This window comes from Mercenaria mercenaria, chromosome 12, assembly GCF_021730395.1.
Source record: "Mercenaria mercenaria strain notata chromosome 12, MADL_Memer_1, whole genome shotgun sequence".
Classification (NCBI taxonomy): domain Eukaryota; kingdom Metazoa; phylum Mollusca; class Bivalvia; order Venerida; family Veneridae; genus Mercenaria; species Mercenaria mercenaria.
In genome coordinates this window covers 44,565,051-44,587,633 of record NC_069372.1, presented here as the reverse complement: position 1 = coordinate 44,587,633, position 22,583 = coordinate 44,565,051, and the positions used below count along the sequence as shown (strand labels likewise).

At 35.4% G+C, this 22,583-nt stretch overlaps 2 protein-coding genes across 2 annotated transcripts in view; both read right to left on the bottom strand.

Annotated features, from left to right (window-relative positions):
* Nucleotides 1-725: 725 nt before the first annotated feature.
* LOC123534341 (GTPase Era, mitochondrial-like) lies at nt 726-15,779 on the bottom strand. The gene is made up of 11 exons (XM_045316551.2): nt 15,684-15,779; nt 13,587-13,802; nt 12,870-12,997; nt 11,799-11,876; nt 10,955-11,001; nt 9,332-9,393; nt 8,436-8,548; nt 6,683-7,759; nt 2,443-2,592; nt 1,732-1,812; nt 726-916 (listed from the first exon to the last, which is right to left on the bottom strand). The coding sequence occupies exons 1-11, from the start codon at nt 15,721-15,723 to the stop codon at nt 785-787; spliced, it is 2,124 nt and encodes a 707-aa protein (XP_045172486.2). The 5' UTR covers nt 15,724-15,779; the 3' UTR covers nt 726-784.
* Nucleotides 15,780-18,616: 2,837 nt separating this feature from the next.
* The window catches only part of LOC123533601 (zinc finger CCHC domain-containing protein 8-like), a 37,922-nt gene continuing 33,955 nt past the window's right edge, over nt 18,617-22,583 (bottom strand). The window contains exon 14 of the mRNA XM_053520549.1: nt 18,617-21,388. Coding sequence (XP_053376524.1) covers nt 20,625-21,388 — 764 coding nt within the window. The 3' untranslated portion in view covers nt 18,617-20,624. The remainder of the gene's footprint in view (nt 21,389-22,583) is intronic.

Genomic DNA, 22,583 nt, shown 5'->3' with positions numbered 1-22,583 from the left:
ATTATTATACCAGATTTAGCGCCCTTTTCATGATAAACACGTTCAAAGGCGCTTTACTTGTTATAGCAATAACTGCATTAGATAATTTGTTGTAGGTCATTCACAACCGTTACAATTTGGGGTCTCATTTTTAGCTGTTCACAGATTTACAGTGCGTTTGTTTGACTGAAAATATTGTTCTTGCATCAGGCGTGATCTCCACTTATTTTTTTTATTTTTTTTCAGCATTGACAATATTCTTCAAGAAAATAGAAGTTAAAAACATATTAAATGTGGCATACAGCGACTGAAATTTTCTCAGTTTTATACAGAATAAAGAAGACTAGGATTTAGTTAGTCATCGCTTCTATTCCGTCTAAACATGTATTGAAATGCTGCTGTTTGACTGAGGCCTAATAGGAGTAGCCAAATTCGGAGCTCTATGTATAGATCCACTATTTACTGTGTTCGTGCCTATAACAGCATCTACCCAACTTAGTGTTTTCCTACCTTGTTATGCAGTTACAAAGTGGTGGTCCTTTTAATAAGACTCTTCACAGACCTGTACAGGTAGCACATTCTCAGCAAATACAGAAAATGTCTGGCATGTGGCTGGTTGAAGAACACTAAATTTCATGATGAATTCTGACCATACCTCACGCCCACCTCCCATCCCACCAAGAGATAAAATAAATATTTTTTATGACTTTAAAACACAGACAAAAATTATAACATAAGACACAAAGCTATATTATAAAGCTATACATATATTTTATTCATTATTCACTAAGTCAATTCTATTTTATTATCTCCTTTTTTTCAGTCTGATGGCTAATTTAAACCTGACTTCACACTGGAAGGCATCCATCAGGGCTTGTCTAGCACTGGCAGATATGTCGCGGATTCTCTGGGCACCTCCTTTGCTAAATATAAGATTCTGAAAATAAAACAAATAATATATCTCAGGCTCCTGGAGAAAATCAAATTATGATTCTAACATGACCAGCAAATAACCTATATATACATAGAAGAACATCAGTCAACGGTTATTTTGCGATAACCAATGTGCATGCAGTGACGTCATCCAATCCAGGTATGTAGCACTGTCGTAAAAAGTAGTTATCATTTTTTTTTAACACTGTTGATACTAGTATGTTGTGTTAGAATCAAAATAAGTTCCCAAGTGTGATTTATCATAGAATAACCAGTTTTTCATTCTTATGCGAAACAATATAATACTCAAGCCTAAGGCCTTCATGATATATTCTTACGCATAAGAACTCAAAACGCAGGTTATTCTACAATAAAACACGATTGGGAACTTATTTCTTAAATATACCGTATATCTACATGTCAAACTTTTTTCTACCATCTAATCACTGTGATAAAATCACTTATTTTCAATCTGTTAACCATTTCAAAGAATTAAGTTGACAATTTTTTCACTATTTTTAGAAAAAATGGCTTTGACCTGGTGGCCTCATATAAAATCCCCTACCTTTGGCTAAATGTATCTACTGTTTAAAAAATAATATATCTCATCTTGTGATTTTTTGTTGAATAAAATCATTGTTTGGAGTTCAGATGTGAAGGAATTATATCACGAGGGCGTATTTTCAGTAACACTGACCTTGACCCTGCTGGCCTCACATGCAATCTTACTATAAGCTAACTTTAGGCCAAATACCCTTTGATAAATCATGTTTTTTAATAACAGTGACTTTGACCACTATTGTCAAATGCTAAGCTTACCATTTCATGTCTATTTGCCACTGTGATGTCCATTGATATATTGAGGTGATTATGTGAGTCTACATCCCAAGATATGATTTCCTGTAAAAATATCAATGGTAATATGTTAAGACTTCTCAACACTTTTCTCATAGACCTTAATATGTTGTCCCTGTGTGAAACTATAAAAACTGTATAGAGGTAAACCCTTACCCTGCTAAATTTCTATAATGAACTTGTAAATCTTTTAATTTAGATAAGTATCATTAACTTTTAAAAGGGGCTTACCAAAAAGATACAGAGTGCAGATCTTGATCAGACTGCACGAATGTGCAGACTGATTATAATCTACACTGGTAGCAAAGGCAGACTCCATTGTGTCAAGCATGATAAGGGCTAAGAGGACAATGTGAAGTAGTCAGTTTTACAAAAAAAACTTATGTGAGCCGCGCCATGGGAAAGTCAACATAGTGGGTTTGCGACCAGCATGAATCCAGACCAGCCTGCGCATCCGCGCAGTCTGGTCAGAATCCATGCTGTTCGCTAACGGTTTCTCTAATTGTAGTAGGCTTTAAAAGCGAACAGCATGGATCCTGACCAGACTGCGCGGATGCGCAGGCTGGTCTGGATCCATGCTGGTCGCAAACCCATTATGTTGGTTTTCTCATGGCACGGCTCAATTGTGATTAAAATTCACATGTAAGATGAGAAAAGATACAAATATGTACTTACTGGATTAATGACATAAGGGAGATAAGAATCCATATTATCAAGGAAACTCTGTGTTACACACATTTTTGCTATCTCAAATGGGTGTTGATCTGATATCACACTACTGTGGTAGATCCAGTCAGCAGGGCGAGAAATCTCCAAAAGATATTCCTGAAAACAAAATATTTGCCATGTATTAACATATTAAGAAAAAATATGCGTCTGAAAACTAATTAATAAATGAGACTTCAAATCTTAATTTATTTTTTCACAGTTGTTTGATGGTTATGACTTTTGTTCAACACCATTTTTCAATATCTATTTCAGTTATGTTACAGTAGTCAGTTTACTAAACTGGGTTCCTAAGTTTTGTACCAACTGCCGCAGATGACAAAGATATGAGTAAAGTTTGAAAGCATTTGACCCAGTAGTTTCTGAGAAACCTGCTTAGCAAAACTTTAACCTTTACTTTTGTGACATGGACACTGACAAAAGGGTGATTATAAAAACTTTACTATTTGAACCCATGATGGCATCTGGTCAGTTATCAAAAGTAAACAAGATTTTATGCCAATACAAGTTGTGAGCAAGTTAATTTAAAATCCACAAGCCCAAAATAGCAAATTTTGGCCCTTTAATGGGCCATAACTCTGGAACCAATGATGGAATCTGGCCAGTTTCCGAAAGGAACCGAGATATTATGCCAATACAAGTTGTGTGCAAGTTTAATTAAAATCTATTGCGAAATCTGGTCTCTATCGCATTCACAAGCCAAAAATAGCAAATTTTGGCCCTTCAAGGGGCCATAACTATGGAACCCATGATGGAATCTGGCCACTTTCCGAAAGGAACTGAGATATTATGCCAATACAAATTATGTGCAAGTTTGATTAAAATCGATTGCAAAATGTGCTCTCTATCGTGTTCACAAGAAATTGTGGATGGACGCCGACGGACCATCACAAAAGCTCATCTTGTCACTACGTGAAAGGTGAGCTAGTGATTTGAATGTAGGACTTATTTCTAATCCAAGAAACCTGAGCAAGCCACTTAAAGTTATACAAGTTTTGCAATATATCTTGCTGGACACTTAAATGCAGCTAAATATTTCTACATCTACATGAAGCGAAGTATAATACAGAATATAGAAAGGGTCAAGAATGTGGTGCAAAAAGTAAAGTAAGAAGATAAAAGCATGAGAAATGCCTTCTGCTACAACACATCTGAGTGACCAGCCTGGCTTGCGTGGCGCTACCAGGACCCAAGGTCCCGCCAGCAATGCTCCCTTGTCATTTGAGGCTGGGATGACAGCACTCTGAATGATGCCAGAGGGAGCCTCAGCGACACTGGCTGGAAGTCTGTTCCACATCAGGATGATTCTTAGGAAGAAGCTGTATTCGAAGTAGTTGTTTGATTTAGAGTACTGATGGAACTGGTTGTTATGTGCTGCTCTTGTTCTAGAGGTGACAGGTGTGAGGTATGTGGAAGCTGGAATATCCACTAGGTCATGCACGATCTTGTAGAGCATGATGAGCGGTGCCTTTTCTCTCCTTGTCTGGAGGGACTCCCACTGCAAGTGTTGGAGCATATCTGATACACTGCTGGTGTTTCGATAGCGATTGGTGACAAATCGCGCTGCTCTGCATTGAATCATTTCTACCTTATGGATTAATTCTGTCTGGTATGGACTCCAGATTGAGCAGCAGTGGTCCAGACGTATCGGACCACAGTGTTGTAGGCACTTGTCTTTGTGTCTTCTGTGGCACTGTGTAAATTTCGTCTTAGGAAGCCCAGCATGTTGTTGGCTTTCTTGGTGATGCCATCCTCCAAGCTAGGTTAGATTGTAAATCCAAGCGAAGGTATTTTGTGCTGCTGTCAACAGTAAGACCTTCACCTTTCAGGTAGTATGTATGAGCTCTGCGAGTCTTTGACCTTGTGACTCTGAGGTCACTACATGATGCATTTTTTTAACAACAGAGCCACAATGACCCTTTATATCATGGTGCTATATTTCTCACTAAGGTTTCACAGCTGGTTTTTTTTCTTTTGACAAATCAGAGAAATTTGAATCCTCCTGGATAGAGGGTGACCAAAGGAATATTCCTTGAAATAATTTTAAAATCTGACAAGCAGTTTAGATGTCAATTAAAGGTTTATCTATTGTTTTGCTCTGACTGCCATATTTTCTCGACATATCAGAATAATTTCAACAATCTTCTTAAAGGGTAACCAAAGGAACATTTGTGTAAAATTATTTCAAATCTGCCAGAAAGTTTTCTAGCAAGAAATATTTTAAAGATTCAAGTAATACTATATACTTTTACATATATCAAAGTAAAAAATGTGGCAAAGTTTTTTAAATAATAAAAATAATTTTAATACCATTTGTGTGAAATTCAAGGATCAATTGTGTGAAATCATTTTAAAATTAGGTTGGGAGTTTCTGACTATCAGGAAAAAGTGACCCTGTCCTTGACAGCCATGTTTTTTAATGAAACATAATACTTTAAGCTGTTGTTGGGAGATTTTAATCTACCTGTATTCAAGTGGAACCATTTGAACAACTCTGAAATAGAACTATTCAAGGAACATACCAGTCAATTTTATCATTTTCCATCAAAATGGTTTTAGAGGAGATGTCCTTTGCAGAAACTGTTAATGATGAATGAATGGAGAGACAGATGGAAGAGTGATCGCAACAGCTCATCTTCAGCATATTGAGGTGTAGTGAGCTAGATATCACAAGGTGACACATACTGACAACAGGCAATCTCCCTATAAGGTATGACTGTTGTATTTCCAAGTGTTCTCATGTAATTATTACGAAAATGATTTCAGCCTAAAATTGATTTGTTTTGGGTTAAGCAGTATTACAGCTACGTAACAGCAGGCAGTTGATCTAACCAGTGTTCCCAGATTTTGTACCAGTACTTATCTACGCTCAATAACTAAATGCCAACTTCCCCATTTGAATCAGAGGTGGATGCACGATTTCAGAAGAAAATGTCTTTTATCAACCATCACAGAGAACATACACCTTGCAAGGTGATCAAACTCAAGACCCTGCAATCCGAAGATCTATGCTCTCCTTACTGAGCTTAACAGGTGGACCCTATGATTCAAAAAGCAATATAGGTCTCCTAATCATTGCAGGCAACCGTTATGATGTGTTGGTGATTGCTGGCATAAGTGTTTCCTATTTCTGATTGAAATCGACATGCATGATTCCTCCTAGTACGACCACTGTAGACCCAGACATTCTCCAGATTTTGTCTGGTAACCAAACTGTCTTCTGACCAACTGTCAAATGTACCAACCAATCTACCTACCAACATACTAACAAACCAATTTAAATGCAAATCAACCTACTAACTAACTAACTTACCTAACAACCAACCTATCGACCTACCTACTGACTAGTCCCAATCCGTGACTTTGGTTACCTCCCCTGATGCAGCCACTATTAAAAATCGACCTTATCCAGGTACTTCAGTCTTTCAGACAGGATTGCAAGCATAATGATGATTTAATGGTGAAAAGAAAAATATTTCTAAATAGAAAATTTATTCTTGTGCTTGTCTTGTGAAATACATGATATGTCAGGTCATGAGCACTTCGTATTTCTTGAAGAAAGTCACCTACTGACTTCATCAATTTGTTTTTCACCATTAGTGACAACACAGCTTTATTACGTCACTATTGGCGTATTTCATTCATAGTCAGGTACCGGTACCGGATGAGCACAACGTCTCAGGCTAATTCTAAATGTATTATCGCAATATTATTTGCACATTTACTACTATCTAAAGCTGAATTATAAAATTTGAAGACAAAACAAATATTAGGAGAGAACTATTCAATAAATTCTCATGTGCTTGTTCCTTCACAAAGACACGGAATAAACTTTGGTGAACAAATCGAGTACGACTTCACACTGTGCTAAATGCTGTGCATTCATGCATGTATATTTGATAGCTGTTTTTCTATAGTTTTTTATGCAGAACATGTCAAATAACATTTTATGTTCACGAGTTAAATGTATTACCTACAGCAAATTAAAATATTTTTCTTTTTTCATACTGTGAAGCTTATAATTAATATTCATATTTTAATCACTAATAATTATGCCTGTGTTCGGATGTGGCTGAGTCAGACTTAAATGAAATGAAACGGATAATTACTTCACAAAATGGACTACCTACTGACTAACATAGACAAAACAATTTACCCCCTCTCCACTGGCATATTATTGAAGTTTTACCTTTATCTGATCTATTCCACTTCCATCTAACGCAGATACAGGGAAAACTTTATCAAAACATGACCAGCCATGTTTGTCTTTAACCGCTGCTACAGCTTCCTTTAATTTTGAATTTTCTTCCTGCGATTCAGAATGCTCTCTAACTTCTGAATCATTTCTTGATGGAGTGGAATCTTCTTGCATTTTAGCTTGTAGTGATTGGATACGAGCTAAAAATTCAGACTGGTAAGAATCTTCAAGTTCGATTTTTACTTTTTCATTATCAGAACTTTCGCCAACAGGATTTACAGTTTTTGCCTTTGGAAAGTCACTAAATCTGTTATGTGAAGATAAGTCCTTATCAGAGTCAGAAAAGGTTTGTTCACCAATCATTGCAGTTTCATTTTCAGTAAGAAATTCATCATTACAAATGTGATTCCCTAGTGTGTCTTTCTTAATGTCACACATAATGTTATCAGTATCACATGTAATGACTTCAACACTAGTATGTTCATCTGAATTTAAATCTAAACTCTCATTCTTATCACTATGAACATTTTTATTAACATTGTCTGCTACGTCAACTTCCATTCTCCCATGTGTGCTGACATCTAAAAGCTCCTCTTTGGAATCATGTTTTGAAACTTTAGTTTTAGTAATTTCTGCTGAATTCTTAGCCTTACGATTCATGAAATGTTTAACAGCACCTTCTGGAACAGATCTCTTTTCATCAATATTTTCTGTTGTATTAGCCTTTTCACTATGAAGTTTAATGATATCAGAAAGTTCGTCTTGAAGACCTCTCTTAAAAACTTCATATGTATCCTGTTGCAATCTTTCCCTAAAGTCTTCACTCACATCTGTTTCAGCTTGTGCATCAGATTTGTTCTCTTCTGAAACCATCTTTTTATTCACCTTTAACTTACCATACTTTTGTTCTAATTCATCAAACAAGTCTTTAGGCTTCCTATCTTTCTTTTTCCGTTCTCTTGTCCTTCCAAATTCTTTCCCGCCAATTTTACCTTCAGATAAGCGTCTGGTAACCCCTAGCAATATCACTTGCTGTCTGCCTAATGGCTTACTTCGTAAAACATCAATCTATAAACAAATTAAAGAACATACAAAGAAATTATTAATATCTGTTCAAGGGGTCTGATTTTAGTGGTTTTTTCAGGAACATTATTTTGTTTGTTTGTTTTGGGTTTAACAAAGTTTTTCAACATTATTTCAGTTACCTGTTTAAGACAGTTTTTCAACATTATTTTTGTTATGTAACAGCATGCAGTTAACCTTATCAATGTTCCTAGATTCTATACCAGAATAAACCTGTTCTCCGCAAGTATCTGTCAACTTCCCCACATGAATCAGAAGTGGAGAACGAATGATGTTTGACATAACATCTTTTATCAAATCATCAGAGAGAACATATGCCCTGCCCTGGGATTAAACTCACAACCCCGCGATCCGTAGATACGCCCTCTCTCTATTGAGCTTAGTAAGTTGGTTGCTGGAACATTAGTCAGCAAGATAAATAAATAAACTCTGTAACAAACAACAGTAATTGTTTTCAAAATCTGATATCCAATAACTGAGTGCCTGCACTGTCACTTAGAATACATAATTTGCCCGGGGATTGAACTAATGACCCCACAATCTATACAACTGCTCTTTCCCTACTGCTCTAAGCAAGCGGGTGACCATGTGGCCATGGATATACATGTTGTTTAATACCTTAACTGCAGGTTACTGACAGGAACCTTATTGTTTACTTTACCTTATTAAGGATAAGAAAAGAAGGAATGTCTTTGTGAAGATACAAGACTTTCAACAGTTCAGTATGAAGCTGATTTCTCGTCCAATAATTTGAAGCATCCACAATCACTCCAACTGAAAATATACAAATAATTGTTGTTTGGGCAAATTGTTTTGCTAGTACTCCAGAGCTGTAATGAAATTTTGGCAAGATTTTATTAGTTTACACATGATTTATCTATATGCATTTCAGGATTAACTCTTTGCAACATAACACATTGAACTTTTTGCAAATAAATAAGGCAGAGCAAAGTCGTGAAATTAAATTAATGCAATTTAAAGTATTTTACAGTATTATTACATTTTGTTTGAAGAAGTAGTATATGTAATGGAATTATAATTGGCTGTTTCCTTGTGAAATCATGTGTAGCTCTGATAAACTAAAATCACACTAACTCACACTGATAAGCACCTTTTCTGCTAAATAAGAAGTTTTACAAATCTTGGTAGAGTCACCAATAAAACATTTCTGTAGAATTATTTCAAAATAAACCAGCTTTTTGTGAGATGTTTGAAGACTGTTTCTATTTTCAACTCTGGCAGCCACTGTGTGCAATTGAATATGTAGCGGCAGAGCTGGGATAGGAGAGGTGGGTGTTTGATGTGGGGGTGGGGAAGTAATGCGGACTGATGCACCACCCTATCAATATGCAAAGTCTCTAGTTAATACCTTGAAAAGAATAGTTTTGCTCCGTAGAAGAAATGTAAAGAACAGATTTGACATTTTAGCTCCATCTGTGTCTTGATCTTTGACCTACCAACCTAATTAATGCCTTTTTGCGCGAGAAAAAAATATAAATATAGTATTCTGGCAGGCTTTGCAGAAAGATAATGGATCCTGACCGATGTTGTACTTACCAGCATCTGCTTCATGTAAGCTCCTCTCAGGATCTGACCGCATGTTTTTATCACATTGATGCCTGTTTAAATATGCAAGAAAAAAAAAAGACTTTAAAGTGACATTTGATACATTTTGGGAGTAAAAAAAAACCACTACTGACTGAGAAAACACAGTCAAAGCGCAATAAATCTCTAGTGAACTATTTAGAGAACAATATATGTATTTAGCTACTAAAATCCAGAAGATAGTGTAATTTTATTAGCTTATAGGATCTAACATACTTACGACTACACAACTGCAAGAATTTTGATTTAACAGCAATTCCTCACATCATAAAAATGTGAATATTAAAAAAAAATTCTCGTATCTGGTTAAAATCTCAAAAGTGTTACAATTTTTTTTTTGCTAATTCAAGATAATTTTTATTGCAGAAAATACTATTTTTCGTACATAAAATTTTGAGATTATGACCAAAACAGCAAGTGAACCACTTAGTGTTGACAAACCACATTTTATGGATAAACAAGAGCTGTCCGTAAGACAGCGCGCTCCACTATTCGGGGATTTGACAGTAAAATGAATGTATGTCTGAATAAGAGACCTCTACTTTAAAAGGAAGATACACCAAGGGGCATAATTCCATCAAATACACAAATCTGAGTTATTATTGTTAAAACACATGCAGATGATGATGATAAAGATATATTTTGAGTTTCAAGTCATTATCTTATATAGTACCAAAGTTATGCCCAGAAAAAGAAGTTCGTAAAAAATTTAGGTATAAAAGGGTCACAACTCGGTCAAAAATACAAATCAGAGTTATGGGGATTGTTACCACACATGCAGATGATGATGATAAAGATACATTTTAAGTCTTTATCTTATACTGCATTAAAGTAGTATCCAGAAAGCGAAAATTGCAAAAAAAGTACAAAAGGGGCATAATTCTGTCAAAAACAAGTTAGATTTATGGGGTATGTATAGCCATACATGCAGATGATTATAAACAAATACTTTTAATTTCAAGTCATTATCTTTTAAAGTACCAAAGATATGTCTATAAACGAAGCTTTCAAAAAAATTTAACATGAAAATAATTCAAAGTATAACTCCTTGGTGACCTTGACCTTGGGTATAATGGGCTCAGCCCCTATACATACTTTGTTTGTATACTGGACAATGTTTATGTGAAGTTACAGTAAGATATAAGCAACAGTTACAAAGATATGACAGAAAAACAAAGGTTGCCGAAAAACTTTAACCTTAAAAATAACCTAAGTATAACAGCTTGGTGACCTTGACCTTAGGTATGATGGGCTCAGCCCATACACATACATTGTTTGAATACTGGACAATGTTTATGTGAAGTTACAGTAAGATATAAGCAATAGTAACAAAGATATGACAGAAAAACAAACGTTGCCGAAAAACTTTAACCAAGAAGGGTCACGCCGACGCCGGGGCGAGTAGTATAGCCCCCCTATTCTCCGAATAGTGAAGCTAAAAAAGGAATTACACGTAACTATATCCTTTCCTGCGGATTTAATTTTGAAGAATGTCACAACCATGAAATCCATGAAAATTTGTCTTCCATGGATAATCATAATTTCACAGTAAATAAACTTAATACAGTTTATTACCTTTTTTTCTCAGATTTTGTTATCACTCCAGGTGTATCCACAAGTATCTACAAAATAGAAACATTTTTTGTTGAAACTCATTATCATTAGCTTGCTGTTGGCAAGTGATTCTGCCTTTGCGACCAGTGCAGACCATGATCAGCCTGCACATCCATGCATGCTAATCATGGTCTCCACTGTTCACTATTCTGTAAGTAAATTTTCAGTGGACACCCCTTCAAATAATAAATGGTTCTGCCCAAATTGAACGATGGATCAGTCCATTTTAGAAACTTAGCAGGCTAAAGGTTAAAGTAGCAGAGTACCCCTAATGACAATTAAGAGTTTATATAAGATTACATATTCTGCATCTTCAGTTTTGTCACTACCCATCTTGATGTGCCTCTGTCAAGTTACTGCAAAAACAGTTACCAATGAGTGCTAGATAATGCCATATATAGCTACCATTGAAAGATTTTCTTGCTTTTCTTGCATACTGTATTCTTCAAATAATAGAAGAAAAAATAAGCTATGGTTTCTATTCTAAGCACTATTCATTCATAAAACACAGCACAAGAGTCATCTTACACTTCCGGGCGTAAGACAAATTTTTCAAGCACCAATGAAAACACAGGAAAATCTGTGCATGCAAGAATAATTGTGTTTGTGGTTTATTCACAAAAAAATCTTGTCAATTGGGGAAGAAGATATCTGCCTTCACAGAGAGGCTAGCTTGTATGAAGTGCTGTAAACTAATTACTTAGACAACTGCACTGAAACATACGCTGGAGATAAATTTTATTCTGAAACTTTTTGAAATCTGAATAAAAAAGAATTTTCCTTAAAATCTGTTTCATATACTTACAATCTGTGCATTTTCTATCGTAAATACAGTGTTTGCATTTTTGCGTGTAGTATGAACCTTTTTGGACACCGCATTAACCTGCAACAGAAAACATACTTGGGCTAATTCATAAAATTAACAAGAGAGTCATGATGACCCTATATCGCTCACCTGTTAAACTTGGACTTGGAATCATCAAGCTAACATTCTGACCTAGTTTCATGAAGATAGGGTCATAAATGTGTCCTCTACAGTGGTAACAAGCTTTTCCATTGATTTCAGTAGCGACCTTGTTTTTGACCCCACATGACCAAGTTTTTAGTTTGGCATAGGAATCTTCCAACATAAACATTCTGACCAAGTTTCATGAAGATAGGGTCATAAATGTAGCCTCTAGGGTGTTAACAAGCTTTTCCTTTGATTTGACCTGTGACCTAGATTTTGACCCCGCATGACCCAGTTTTGAGCTTGACCATGAATCATCTAGATAAACATTCTGTGCAAGTCTGTATCAAATCGAAGCATAAATGAAACCACTATACGGCTGAAAGAACCAATATAGAAAATTTTGCCCCTTTCAGGGGAAGTAACTCTAAAATACACGATGGTATCTAGCTGGTTTTTGAAAGGAATTGAGATTTTATTGTGATGTAACTTGTGTGTAAGTGTGGTTAAAATCGAATGTAAAATGTCACTTCTATCTTGCTGACAAGGTAAAAATTATCAAATTTTGTTTTTTTCAGGGGTCAATCAGGGGCTGTAACTCCAGAACCTACGACTGGATCTGATGGATTTATCATGAAATACAAGATCTATTGTTGTTAAAGATATTTTACAAGTTTGTATCAAATCAAACCATAAATGAGGTCTCTATATGGCTGCAAATGCCAAAATAGCAAGTTTTGGCCCTTGTAGGGGCCATATCTCTGGAACCAATGATCAGATCTGGCCAGTTTTTGAAAGGAAAGGAGATATTATGCCAATACAAGTTGTGTGCAAGTTTGATTAAAATTGATGGCAAAATGTGGTCTCTATCGTGTTCACTAGCCAAAATAGCAAAGTTTGGCCCTTTAAGAAAACTATATGCTGTACCTTCCAGCCCATAAGTGTGTTGATCAGTGTAGATTTGCCTGCGTTTGGCGCACCAATAATTGCGACTCTGAGGAGGCGAGCATCTTCTGGCTGATCAGGAGTCATAAAGTAACGTCTGTAAAGATCCTCTGCGAAAAAAAACAACACAATTCAAGGCTGTCATTGTCTGACAATTTTGTTTCAATATATAAGCGGCCCACTATTAACACTGATACATAGTTACAACAAAAAAGAAGTCCTTAACCCATATCCTGCTAAATTTCTACAATGAACTGGTCCATCTTTGAATTTGGACAGTACTATTAATTGTCAAAAGGGGTACTTGCCAAAAAAATACTGACTGAATGGTGAACAGAGCAGATCTTGATCCTATTAAGAATGAGAAAATGTTCCATTTGTCTTTAAAATTCAAAATCTAGGATTAAACCCTTATCATGCAGGACATGATTTGCTCTGCCTTTGCGACCAGTGTAGATCATGATCAGCCTGCACATCTGTGCAGCCTGATCATGATCTGCATTGTTCTCATTCATTCAGTACCTTTTTGGTAAGCACCCCTTTTAACAGTTAATGGTACTCTCCAAATTAAAAGATGGATAAGTTTATTGTATAGAAATTTAGCATAGGCCATACAAAATAGTTCTTTCTGCCAGAACCTCAATATTTTACTCTCCGAAAAAAATATATGATTTACTAATACTATTGATTAAACTGTACCTGGGTTTCTATCTATGACACGACTTGTTGGAGCTTTTTCTTGCTTTTTAGTAATCTTTGAATTTTCCACCAATCTCACATCATTCTCATTTTGTTCTGGTTGAGAAAAGGCATCACTTTCATTTCTTACAGGATTCGATTTTGAGTTGGCTGTTTCTGAAAGCTGTGCATATGTAGATGTCTGTAGATAGTATGCACACTGACTCCATGTATAACCTGAAAGTCAAAAGTCTTTACTTCTATCTTACAAAATTAACAGAATGCATTTGCCACTTCAAAAGTCAAAAACATGTTTTAGTGCTTCAGGCTTTAATTACATAATTACAATAAATCCCTGTTAGAGTGATTTCTGTATGTGCAGTGCTTTACCCGCATGCACAATATTTAACAGATCTGTACTGACTGGGCCAATAAGGGAATTTTTCCTGTACTAAATAGGGCTAAAATAGCTTCTTCATTCTCATGGTATGTATTGTAATTAGTAATTAACGTCAAAAATGTCCAATTGGTCATGGCCATTTTGGAATTTGATACATTTAAAATGAAAGCAAATGAGTCCCTGTTAAAATAGTTTTAAAAGCAATAAAATTGATCAAGAAATTTATATTTTTGCAATGGAAATGGACACACTGGCTGAGCAGGCTAAGATGCTTTCCTATGGATGTAAAGAACCTTAGTTCAATTCCTAGTGGTGTTCCTTGTGAATGGCACTTTATTGCCTCAGTTGACCCAGCTGTAAATGGTTATCAGCAATTTGCTGGAGGTCAGGTATGATTGGTTTTATTTTTATTTTTGCATGATTGACAAATCAGCGATTTTTTCCTTACATAAGTGGTACCGAATATCGGACCTATTTACAATTGCAAACAGTCTTTCACAATTTTCAAATTGGGTCCGCTGGACCCATCCATAATTGGTGTAAATATCTCTAAAAATAGTAGAAAAATGTAAAAAGAAAGCATTGCAAACCTTTACAGAAGTTTGTTATCAACTTTTGCAAGGAAAAGGGTCTGACTGATCAAGACGTTCGTCACCCTGTATTTTGGACCCTTGAATTTTATTCATAGTGTGTTCGAGTACGATATATTTATTCATAGAGCGTTTAGGTACAAATAATAAAAATGGTTTCATTCCACAGCTGTAACAAAGTATTAAAAAAAAAACACAATCAAGCGAATAAATATTCACAATTTTGAGAAAACAACCCTAATTTTAACAATTTTTCTGGTACTAGACCCATTCTCAGTTTTGGAAAAAAAAAACAAGTCGCTGTAGATTTCATATGCAATGACGTAAGTTACGGTAACAGAATTTCCCAATATATGTATATAAGTTCAAAACAGATATGTTGTCAAAACATTGCTGCGTCGAAATGATGTATGTGACTAAAATATTTTAAGTTAGATCTTGCTGACGAAGCTAAAAAATTAACCTATCCAAGATTGTGATGAGGTGGACATATCTATAGCTTTATCTTATTACAAGATCTTTACAGTCTTACCAATGACCTTTTAGGATTAAGTTCAGTAATTCAGTCAAAAATGTGCTTCTGTGGGGTAGTCGAAATAAGTCCAAAGTAAATATGTCCTAATTGTCCTATTTTTTGTGCAAATTTGTGTAGAAGTACTAGAACAAGTGCTTTAAAGTTTAATCACACTTTCACTACTTTAAGAATACATTCTGCATGAAATGAGATGGTATTCATGTTTATACTTCAAAGATGGCAAGTTTTGCAGATCAAAACCAAAAACAGGTGTTCATTGTGCGGACAAGAGCAAATAATGCACCATTTTTAGGGTTGTGCAGAGCGCAACTTCATGTTTTCATTAATTTATGATTGAAATTTCATGATAGTAGGCGTAGGAAAGTGACGTTCTATAAAGATACGTAAAGACAACCTGAAATTGTCATTTTTTATATGAAACAAAGAAGGATTTGAAATTTACTGACCTTTGTCAAAATTATACATCGCGAAAATATATTATAATAAATATTGAACTATTACATAAATTTGTATCTTTAACGGAAAAAATTGTGCTCCAATTATAAAGTATGAAGTAAGAATTTCAATCAGATCGGAAGCATATTGATACTTACGCCGAAATAACGGCGATTTTTGGATAAAAGTTCGCAACATGTTCACTTTGTTTTGATGCACGAGTTACTTCCCATTAATGACTTAGATACAGTCCCGTATCCGGTATCCGAACATTCTCATCCGTCTGACGGATGGTAAACCCCAGTATGCGGGAATGGTGTCTGAGATGCTTGTATATTTCATTGATTTATTGTATACATATTTCAAGTCAGAATATATTTCTTTCACTTCTTTGAGCTCCTGACACCCTAAAACAATAAGTGTCATTTTCTGACTGCAGACAATCATGCTAGTAAGTTTGATGACCACAGACCCAAGCAGTTTCCAGTAACTGATGAGGAACTATTCTAGTTTAAGGTCAGCGACATTGTCCATTGACCTACTGACCACTAAACAACAGGTTTCATATGCTGACCACAGGTAATCATTATAGGTCACAATACAGTAAATAGTTTTACCTATATATTCTATATAAAACTGACATTTTTAAAGAGCTACCATAGCTAGACCCATTTCAGAGAACAGATCCTTACCTCATTTTAAAGAGTTATGATAAAACTGATATACATATAAAATGAAGAAAAAAAAGAGGGGTTATGTATCTTCTAAATTTGAACGGGTCCAACAGTCAGCCGCTAGGTACGTTATAAATAATTACAACTACACAAGCAGCATTACTGAAATGTTGAAATCCTTAGAATGGAAAACTCTCCAGTATCGCAGGTTAAACTGTTCACTACTTTTGTTCTACAAAATAAGGACTCAGACTGTCGCAATTGACCAAGGTTACCTGACCCCCACTAGAAATCTTAACTACTTGACATCCGTCTCTGAACTCCCTCCTAAAATCAGTCAAAGCTAGCCCTAGCCTCAGTATCTTTACACAGAGGCAGGCAGTGGTCACTATGTAATTCTTCCATTTGGTCCTATTTTAACTGTAGCATACTGTCCTTTTATCTTTACTTTTAATACTGTAATATATAAATTTCTCTAACAACTGTTTCCCTCACAGTGCCGACCAGTCCTAATCGGAAAATGATTGCTGGTTGTATAGATCTGATGTAGATGTAGAGATTTCTCTTGTCACATTTGCTTACTGTAAAATCACATCAAAATCACACTGCTGTGACCTGGAAGTACTACTCATACTAAAACTGAGTTTCACTTCACCAAATACAACTTCATCTCCCATTTTTCCTACCAAAATGTCAAAAATACATCCACAATGACATTTAAACAGAAACTAGCTTTAATTTAGACCACCTGTTGCCATGCCAAGTGAAAAATTAGTGTTCAAAAACCTGTCTGCCATTATGCGACTAGACCAGATAGCTCCCACGCTGGTTCCTTTACTATAATTAGACCTTTGATATTTATCAGTTCTAGGTCAGAGTTCTCAAGCTACTGATCTGAAATTGTTTTTAAGACTCTAGGTAACTGTGATCTTGACATTTGACCTTCTGACCCCTTAACAAAACTTACCTGACAACAGACAATAAATTTTAATGCTATGAAGTTTGATGGCCAGAATTCTAAAGATATTGATCAGAATCCATTTTCAGTCTCAAATTTACTCTGACCTTGACTTTTGATCTACTGATCAAATAAAATAAAGGTCATCTTCTGACAGAAGAAATTCATTCTGCAAAAGTTTCAGTCCTAGAACAAAGCATATTCTCAACTATTGAAGAACTCGAGGTCACATATCGATTTTTTTTAAACATTTGGAATCTGCAAGTGACCAAAGGTGTTTGATCACTCTAGTCTAAAACATTCTCCAATTATCAATCAAGAACTGTTTCCAGTCACTGCCACTCTGAACTACTGACCCCATAATTTGAGGGTCATCTACTACCTGCAGGCTATCATCTTATAAAGTTCTTTACCATAGTTTCTACTAACAAGAGCACCGCCTTGTGGGTGCTGACGCTCATCTGATTTTTTTTGTGTAATAGAAATATTGTCCTACCCATGATTTTCTAAGTCTAAAAAGGGCCATCATTCTTGCAAAAAGCAGGATAGAGTTATGTTTCTTGATGTTCAGTGTCCACTTATGATGGTGAAAAACTGCTGCAAGTTTTAAAGCAATAGCTTTGATAGTTTATGAGAAAAGTTGACTTAAACATAATACTCAACCAAGAAAATGATTTTCTAAGTCCAAAAGGGGCAATAATTATTGTAAAAAGCAGGATGGAGTTATGTTGCGTGCTGTACAGGGTCAGCTTATGATGGTCAACAAGTGTTGCAAGTTTCACAGCAATAGCTTTGATAGTTTAAGAGAAAAAGTTGACCTAAACATAAAACTTAACCAAGAAATCTGATATTTTCTAAGTCCAAAAGGGGCCATAAATCTTGCAAAAAGCAGGATGGAGTTATGTTTCTTGCTGTACAGGGTCAACTTATGATGGTGAACAAGTGTTGCAAGTTTTAAAGCAATAGCTTTGATAGTTTAGGATAAAAGCTGACCTAAACATAAAACTTAACCAAGAAAACTGATTTTCTAAGTCCAAAAGGGGCAATAAATCTTGCAAAAAGCAGGATGGAGTTATGTTTCTTGATGTACAGGGTCTGCTTATGATGGTGAACAAGTATTCCAAGTTTCAAAGCAATAGCTTTGATAGTTTAGGAGAAAAGTTGACCTAAACATAAAACTTAACCAAGAAATCTGATATTTTCTAAGTACAAAAGGGGCCATAAATCTTGCAAAAAGCAAGATGGAGTTATGTTTCTTACTATACAGGGTCAGCTTATGATGGTGAACAAGTATTCCAAGTTTCAAAGCAATAGCTTTGATAGTTTAGAAGAAAAGCTGACCTAAACATAAAACTTAACCAGGCAACGCCGACGCCGACGCCGACAACCGCTCAAGTGATGACAATAACTCATCATTTTTTTTCAAAAAATCAGATGAGCTAAAAATGGAAAACTAAGATTAAGAGTGTTTTTTTCTTTATTAATTCCATTCTTCTTCCATTAAAACAATAAAAGTACAAACATTTTATTTCACAAATCTGACTCAAAAGAACACTATCAATCTGACATGGAACATTATCATAAATTTGTATTTTTTATTATAGATCTATACCTGGCTGTATTATTGGTGTTCAGCTTTAACATTTTGCCTGCTGGCAACAAGTGATCCATGCAGGCTGTTCATGGTCTGCACTGTTGGCTATTCAGTCAGTAAATTTTCAGTAAACAACCATTTGAATAATAAGTGGTACTGCCCAAACTGAATGAAGGACCAGTCCATTTTAGAAATATAGCAGTAAAGGTTAATTGAATGTAAACGTTAAATTTCCAGAAACAATTGAATAAAAGTATACATCATGATAACAGCTAATGACTTTTTTTAACTGCAAGAAAAGACTTTCCACTATGCATTATCTCAGTAAATTGTTTAGTACTGGAAAACAACACAAACAACCAAGATCTTTACTTGATAAATGATTAATAGTTTTTAATAAGTTATCATTTGATAACAATACAATTTGGATGCGTGGTGCCCCCCTTTTCTGTCAATGTACATGGTTCAAGGACTCTAGGTGAAATATTTGTTAAGACAACTGCAACATAAACTTTTAAACTCTTCATTTGTACTTTTAACTTTGTCAAAGATCATAACTCTGGCTGAGTGAAATCCCAAAGAGAACACCAGGTACACAACACATGTTAAATAACAATCCTCTAACGTTTTATGACTCTAGGTCAAATTCTTTTTGAGATACACAGAAAACAAAATTTTATGCCCGTTATGCATAATTTTTGACTAAGTCAAGAGCCATAACTCTGGTCTTTCAGAGTGAAACCCAGAACAAAACTCCGGTGCACAAATTCACTTGCTGAATAATATTTCTATAATGATTCATAAGCTTTTTAAGATACCTGCAACACAAACTTTTAGGGTCCTTTTTACATGTTTTTTAGACTAAGTCAAGGGCCATAACTCTGGTATGACAGTGGCTGTGTGAAAACCCAATTAAAACACCAGGTACACAACTTCACATACTAAATGACAATCCTGTGAGTTTTGATGACTCTGGGTCAAAATACTTTTAAAGATATGCATGACACAAATTTGAACAGACTGACAGACAGACAGACAGGCAGATGGACAAGGGCAACTCTAAGTGCCCCAACCCTAAATTTTAGGGGGCAAAAAAAAACAAGGTCTTTATTTGATAAATGATTATTTGTTTTAACCTACCACTTGGTAACAAGACTTCAAGCCTATTTCATGACTACTTCCCAAGCCTACTAGATCTGGCAAGAAAATAATACAAATCAAGCAATTTACTACTAACCAACCTTTAATCAGTTATAGCTTGAAGAAGAGAATATGACTATTAACTGTCCAGTTATCAAGGTCTTATCCTAGTAATACTTGCCTTTGGATAACAAGAAATAGAAAATCTTTTTACCATAAAAAAATATATAATCTAACGGTATCTAAATGTGCTACCCTGTGTAACAATTTAGAACACCCTACATTTGATTAAATTATGCTTGCAACATTTTCTGAAGAAATACTGGTAGTAAATTTCTTTTCCAAAGTCAAGCACAGGTTCATCAACTGACTTGTCAAGCAAGGTAAATGGAATTATGTAAATGACACAGTGAATAAAGTCTACAAGTTTGTTCCATCTTGCCTAGGTGGTATTAAAAGGTATTACTGACAATGTTATCAATCAATAATATAACATAACAGTGGTCTGTTAAAATCTTTTGCCTGTCACAGGCAATATCTTCATTTTAAAAGTCATATATGATATTTGTTCAAATGATTATAAAAAGCAGTGAACATATTTTTCACAATATAAAATCAGAGCATCTTAAAACATTTTGCTTTCCGTATTAAAAAAAGGCCACCTCTTAACAACCAGACTTCTCTTGTGATCGAACTAACATACGATACATATTTTGTTATCATCTCTACATCTCTACTTCTTTTTTTTATTCATGGGTTTTATTTTGCGAATTTTGTCCACAATTTTTCTAATTGTACTAAACCTTCCAGTGGAATCTGGGAGATTTTCAAATGGAATATGATCTTCAATTCCTTGAGCAAATTTTGAATCCGTTGGCAATGCGTCAATGCTGCCAGCCCGTTTCAAAATCGGTGTACCATAGTCTTTTGATACTGACACTGTTCCTTTAAATGTAGGTTTATAGTCTATAGTAGGAGTATGAACAGGGGTTCCAGGATTGGAACTAGCTGGACTTCCCGTTCCTAGTTCACCAAATGTTTGTATAGAAGCTGTGGAACCAGTTCTCAAAAGCTGAGGTTTCACAAAATCAAAGTCTTCGGTACTATCCATTGAATCGTTAGCAATCTCAATAGGATTTTTTGACGTGCCTCCGTCATCACAGGAATCTACATCAATAGGATTGGTCGATTTTTCTCCAGCAGGGCTCGACAATGAAGACTCGTCATCGCAGCTATCTAAAACAATTAATTCTCCGTCCTCATTATCATTCATCAGAGATTTTTGTAACAATTTATATTTTTCCTCCAGTTCTTCTAAAGATGGGGAGTCAGATCGTGGCTGACTAGATTCACGGGAGAAGTTTACTGATGACTGCCTCGAAGTTTCATCTGGGGTTGGAGGAGGAGTGCTAAGTGGCATAGGCGGTCTAGAAGGCGGAGTCTCCGGAGGCAGGGGTGGATTGTAATCAATCATTGCTGCTTTCATTTCACCATCTTCTACAAAGCAAAGGAAAGAACATGTTTAAATTATAAGAAAACACTTTCAGATTGCACTATGGAATGGAAATATTTGTAAATATAATTAAAACTTAACAACTAGAAATTGTAAGAACCAGTACTACAAACCCTCGAGAAAAAAGAAGAAACTAAAAGAAAAACTACGTGTATATAAATACACATAAATCAATCCGGCTGATGAGGAAATAATGGGGAAATAATTTAACCTTTTATTTTAAATTACAGAATGCAATGCAGATTAAATACTGAAAATATACAATTAAATGTAATAAAACTTCTCTCTTATTTCTCACTAGAACTAATTTCTTATCTAAACACAACTCAACATTCTCCCCTCCTTTAAACTGAGAAAAACAAGAGCTGTTGGATGACAGCGCGCTCGACTATTCGAAGAATTGATTGAAGAATGGGGTCAAAATATTACCACAGATTTTCAGACAAAAGAAAAATAAGAGCTGTCACTAATGGTGACAAATGCCCCCGCAGCACCCTGACCTTTGACCTGGTGACCCCAAAGTCAGTTGTGGTGGTTTTACTCAGTAAGTACTATCAGCATGTGAAGTTTGAAGGTCCTGGGTGAAGTGGTTCGCATGTAAAGTGCCTTCATGCAAAAAGTTAACGTTGGCCCCTGTGACCTTGACCTTTGACCTGGTGACCCCAAAGTCAGTAGGGGTGGTATACTCAATAAGTACTATCAGCATGTGAAGTTTGAAGGTCCTGGGTGCAGTGGTTCGCGAGTAAAGTGCCTTCATGCAAAAAGTTAACGTTGTGACGAACGAATGAACGAACTAACAAACGAACAAACGGACGGACAGTTGAAAACTAATATGCCTCCCTTCGAGGGCATAAAAATAGATTAGACAAACCACGTTCCTGTATTTGGGGATTTCGATAAGTCTTGCACTTAATGGCATGTGACCATATGGTAAGAAGGTTAAAGTTCAATCACAGTTAACAATGGATGGTATAAAATTAAGATTTCCAATCAAAAAGGGCCATAATTCGCAATTTGTTCAAAAGTATCTGCTACATGGAATCAAGAAAACAAGTGTCAAGTTAAAAGCCATTAGCAATAATTTGACAACGTGGATGACGAAATACAGAACATTTTCCAAGTCCAAAAAGGGCCATAATTCAGCCAAAATAGATTGACAGATTATGTACTCTTGCCTAC